Below are 5,999 nucleotides of genomic sequence, written 5' to 3' on the forward strand. Positions count from 1 at the left end.
CAGAGAATGATCCTTTTTTTTAAGTGATGTACAAGCAATTATTAAAAAATCAAAGTATTTTCTGTTAGTGATATATATACCGGTACATTTTGAATTCGTAAAGAAGAATGGAGACAATAATAGAATTAGAAATCTAAACGATTCAATACATGTGAGTACCGAGACTTAATACATATATGCTGTCAATTGGTTGGCGGACGTCGCCAAGTTCACACAGTAAGACAGCATAACGTTATCTGAAAAAATCTGAAATATCTGAGATCTGTTATAGTCAAACGTTTTTGATGATAGACAATGGATTGAGTGGGCACACAGGCGTCAAAGAAACATTGGATTGAAATTCAAGATTGAAATCCACCAAAATTTTTATAGGAAAACTTATTATGTCTTAAGACACAATTTCAAGTCCAAAATAGTTTGCAATCCAATATTTATAAGACGTCCAAATTTTATAAAGAAGATGTAGATATCTTTTTTCAGAAGCAGTCCATTGATGGTGGGGAGGTGGAATTCATTTCTAATTATATGCCTACAAAAAATAAGAAAAACCTGTGTATTTATTTCACTATGACCAGAGATGTTGCTTCTGCTTCAAAAATACAATCGACAAGCAATGAATAGGAGGGGTGCTGTCGAATTTCAGAAACTTTGATTTTCAGCTTATTATATAATCTATCCCTATCTCCTGACCCCCGCCTGAATTAAATTGTAGTTATATCATTATTATCTTTTAAAAAAAATATATAAATTCATACATATATATTTCCAATCAAGTCAGTTAATAAAAACTCATTTATTTTTATATTTCTCACACACCCCTCTCTCTCTCATGATTTGTAGCGAAGATCCAAAAATTTCTTTTAGTCTTTTCAACTCTTGAGTAAACAACCTAAATATTAATTTGTGAACTGATATCAAGGATCAGCAATTACTTTAGTTTATAATAACGAGAACGAAAGACATAAATATTCCACTTTCTTCTGTGAAATCCATGTTTGGGAATCTTAATCTTTGTTCGGGTTGCTATTGTGTTTTTGTTTTTTAACTAAAAGCGTTCATGTAATTTTTTAAAAATCTAATTTAGAAGTGGAAAGTGCCAGTACAACTACAGTTAAAACAACTCAGATGCTAATGTCTAATTCTGCCACGAATATCACTACAACACTGAGTCCGACAACCGAACAAGCACAGTCAACCAATAAATCAGAGACAATATCGTCACAACTACCATCTGAAACACCGCCATCAACATTAATTCAATCAAAAACTACAATCAAAACAACAACGACAACACAATCCAAATCTACCAACGCACCAACATCCACCTACTTGTTGATTCCAAACACAAATGAAGCATCACCAATTGCAGAAACATCATCAACAACTATAAAAAGAAACACAACGGCACAATCATCAAAAAATAATGACAAAAAATCAACCTCGGCAACTTCATCTACACAAACATCAAGAATACAATCACCAACAACCACATCGACTCGAATTTTAACAACCCCAGCAACACAAACACCATCAACCGAATCACCAAGAACCTTTAAAATACTAGAACCAACAACCAAGACACCCACAAGCACAAGACAAGATTTAACAACATCTCAATCACCAAATATGACAACAACACTCGACACAATTTCAGGCAAAACTCCAACAACCAAGACAACAACCAGAACAAGCGAAACACAAATAAACACAATAGAATAAAAAACAACGACAGACTTAACAAATAAACTAACAAGCTCAGAAACACCAACAACAATGGAATCATCAAAACCAATAATGACACAAGATTCATTAACCAAAAAACCCATTACTTCAACAAAAGAATTAACAACAACCGAGAAATCAACAACGATAACAATAGTAGATTCAAGTTTAAGTAAATCACCAATAACCAGGACAACAAAAACAGAAACAGGAAAAAGCGAAACACCAATAAATAAAATAGAATCAGAAGTAACCACAGAATTAACTGAAGAATTTACCACCTCGGCAACACAAACATTAACGACTGACTCTTCAACATCCAAGGCAATACACAGATCAATATCAACTGAAGAACGATCAAACGGATCAGTACAAACCTCAGCAACCTAATCAGCAACAGTATTAAAAACACCAGAATCAACCGGATCAGTACAAACTTCAACAACCGTATCAGCAACAGTCTTAAAAACACCAGAATCAACCGGATCAGTACAAACCTCAACAACCAAATCAGCAACAGTATTAAAAACACCAGAATCAACCGTATCAGTACAAACCTCAACAACCGAATCAGCAACAGTATTAAAAACACCAGAATCAACTGGATCAGTACAAACCTCAACAACCGAATCAGCAACGGTCTTAAAAACACCAGAATCAACCGGATCAGTACAAACCTCAACAACCGAATCAACAACGGTCTTAAAAACACCAACAATCACAACATGCGAAACAACAACAACTGAAAAACCAACAACAACAGAAGATTTAAATTTTAACAAAACTCCGACAACTAGGACAACAAATTCAAAAATAAGAACAAGCCAAGCATCAACAAACACAATTAAATTAGAAACAACACTTATTGGGGAAGACACATCAACACCAAAACATGCAACAACGATTGAGACAACAGAATCCAATTCAATACGACCGTCAACAATAACTGAAACACCAGTAGCCACATCTTCACAAACAACAACAACTGAACCTCAAGCAGCTACAATATCAAAACAACCAAAAGCAACTGATCATGAATCATCAAAAACAATAATTACGTCATCACCATTAAAATATTTAAAACCAACGACAGTAACAAAACCATTCACATCAACTGAAGCACCGATGACCCCTCAAACTCGACAGTCAACACCAATTGAAATATCGGTTGATATTACAACAATGAAAAGACAAATTAGTACAACAACACTGCAACCAAAGACCGAAACTCTCTCTACAACCGAAACACAGAACACAACAACGGCAGAAAACATAATTATAACTACCAAGGAAAACGGGCCGTCTTCAATTGAAGGTAATTACAGAATTTGTACTCTTTTTATAGGGCACACACATTAATGATGTCGTGTCATTATCCTTTCCTTCAATTTATCTCAAGTGAATTAAAGTTAAGATCTAGTAAAGGACTTTTTTCTGCTAAATCCATTATGATGTGATGATCAATTTCTACTTTCTTTTTCACGTTCTTTTTGACTTTAGCACAACTATGTAGAAAAATAGAGTATTTTCATGGCATTCAATTTGAAATCATATAAAAAATAATCCCGATACCTATATTAAATTTGTTTTAATTTAAAAAAGAGGCCATGAACATACACATACAAATTACCGTTTTCTGAGGGAAAGAAGGCAATCTGGATACGTTTCCTTTGTCGAATATAAACAAACTCCCATTTTCGTGGCTGGTTTTCTTAATTTTTCATTGAAAATTACAGTTAAAAACATGATTTTTCATCTTGTCTACCTACAAATTATGCCCCGAAACACCTTATTTGACCGAGCTATAGTTGTAAAGCATCATTAAAGGAATTTATCTCTCAAATTTAATAAATCTGTAAGCATCTTTAATTTACTAGATCTTGACTTAAAGAGCAAACTTTTTGCAATAAATATAAAGGATTCCCATCAAACAATTGATATTGCTACACACCATTCAGTCTTTTCACTTTCGAAAACTACATATGCCTCATCAACACAAGTGAATTTAAAATTTCGCCTTCCTACTTCTGTCGAATTGACTGGTCTTTATTTCGACTCAAGTATATGTATATTATCCTTATTTAATAATGCATGTTTACATGAGAAACATTTGTATTCGTCTTTAAGAAACATACTTTCATTTTTACTTTACAGAAGTGGCAGTTAACTTAACAATTCAAGAAAAATCATTCATAGAGGACGAAACTGGTCACTTAATTTGTTCCTTCTCCTTGAGTGAAAATATCAGCGTGCCTTCAAACGTAGTGTTTACTTGGACTAAAGACGGAATAAAACTACAAAACACATCGACCTTGAATATCATTCAAACGTGCAGCAGAATACAGTGTGATTCTCGAATAGATTTGTCACATATTGATATTCTGTCTGAAGGTAAATTACAATCATGTCGTTACCTTGTTGATGTGTAAAATGTATGAATAAGTATACAAAAGATATTCATTAATGTAATTAATCTCTTAAAATGTTATTGAGGTATAGGATACGTAGCTCAAGATATTTTACCAGAGGTTTGAGTATCTTTCTGTTGATAAACAGATACTGTAAGAACTTTTAAAGAAATGAATTAGAGGCTAGAAAGACAGCAAATTATCTTCGAATACCACAATGGACATACTTACAAGTTTGTCAAACAGTTTAATAGACTTAATTCTTCTTGTAGCCAGAAAATGCTACACGCTTACTCTAAAGATGATGTATAATCCTACAAAAATGTCCCATTTTTTCAAAATGAACTACTACAAATACAAGGAATTGTTGATTATGGGAGAGAGTTTAAGAGTACTGGTCTTGCATATGTGAAATTAGTATACGCTTATTAACAGAAAAATTCAAAATTTGAATATTTTCCCACTCTTTCATATTTCATCAAATTTTTTTATTGTCTGTCTGTTAAGCTGTTAATTTTGCTGTTTCATTTGGAAAGAAATACTCAGGAACAACCGACCCTAACAAAGATTTTTATATGAATACCTTTGATAAGATTATAGTGGAGAATCTTTACCACTTTGTCAAAAATATGGCACATTGATCATTTACAGCAAGAGCTCAATTTTTTTTTAATACGAGCATATTGAATACAGTAACAAGAAGTGTATGTGAAACACTGATGCCGTCGTGAAAGTTTCTCATACGCAAGTTATCTCAAAATTATGGAAGGACTTTTCCAAATAAGAGAAGGTGAAAGTCAAAAGGTCAAAATTATTGGTATCCAGAGGAAAGTCTGGTAATATAGAATCCACATGTGAAATATTATTTCCCTGGTGCTACATGTAGCTAACCCTAACTCTTCATTCTGTGAATAGTAATTTGGTAAAAACATTTATCATACATGCAGTACTATTATGCTTTTAACATTGGACACATAATGAATTATGTTAACATGAATTTATCCTATCTAGGAAACTATATGTGTCATGTAAGTATGAATGGCTCAGATTTTCATGGCAATGGTACTGCAAGTAAATACCTGGAAATGAAAGAAAAGCCAAAGCTTGTGATGGATCCTATAGCAGCCTCGGTTTACAAGAACAACAGAATTCACATTCGTTGCTTCGTGAAAAACATAAACAAAGTTCATCAAACTCCAATGAATCTTTAAAATGGTGCTTTGGTAATAGAAGTAAAATTAAGGCAGGTGAGTCATACTATACATGTAATTTTCAATGACACGGCTATATAAACTTTATTTCTAACACCTGGGCAATATTTTTCTTTTCAAATTTCTTAATAATCACAGAAAATGGTGACGACTTTAACCAGTCCATTGCATTGCAAGTTGGTAGTGCAGTTGATATTAAGTGTGGAATAAACAACTGTTTATTTGGAAAAACATCTAAGATAAGTGTGGCTGATAAAGGTGAGCTTTTGTAAAGCCTTTCAAGGGAATTATGATATCAGTGCACTGAATACAAATTAATTGAGCATACTTGGGGAAGTTTTCATATACGTATTGTGAGGAAAGAATATTTTACATTCCCTAAATATGTTCAATTACTTCTCATCTACCGGTAAAATCGTATGAAAATCAATTACTCGCATCTGTTGCTTACGTGTAATTGTTACCTAAAGAATCGGAATCGGTATCATTATAATAATAAAACAGAGGAAATACTTCATCGTTTATGTATACATTCGATACATCTATCACTTTTCCTCCTTTTTTGTATAGTTTTCAATTTTAGCCAAAACATTTTATAGATGAGACTTTGTGTGAAATGATTGGAGCCTGGCCTACAAGTAAAGGAGGTCAAGACGCA

The 5,999-nt window shown here is 33.0% G+C and overlaps 1 protein-coding gene across 1 annotated transcript; it reads left to right on the forward strand.

The window, feature by feature from the left end:
- Positions 1-1,131: 1,131 nt before the first annotated feature.
- Positions 1,132-5,341, forward strand: LOC134250007 (mucin-2-like). Its single transcript, XM_062732345.1, has 4 exons — positions 1,132-1,654; positions 2,138-3,037; positions 3,877-4,113; positions 5,142-5,341. The coding sequence occupies exons 1-4, from the start codon at positions 1,132-1,134 to the stop codon at positions 5,339-5,341; spliced, it is 1,860 nt and encodes a 619-aa protein (XP_062588329.1).
- The last annotated feature ends 658 nt before the right edge of the window (positions 5,342-5,999 follow it).

The sequence above is a fragment of the Saccostrea cucullata genome, unplaced genomic scaffold (genome assembly GCF_032062105.1).
Source record: "Saccostrea cucullata isolate Sc308-1 unplaced genomic scaffold, CSIRO_AGI_Scuc_v1 ctg1019, whole genome shotgun sequence".
In the NCBI taxonomy this organism is placed as follows: Eukaryota; Metazoa; Mollusca; class Bivalvia; order Ostreida; family Ostreidae; genus Saccostrea; species Saccostrea cuccullata.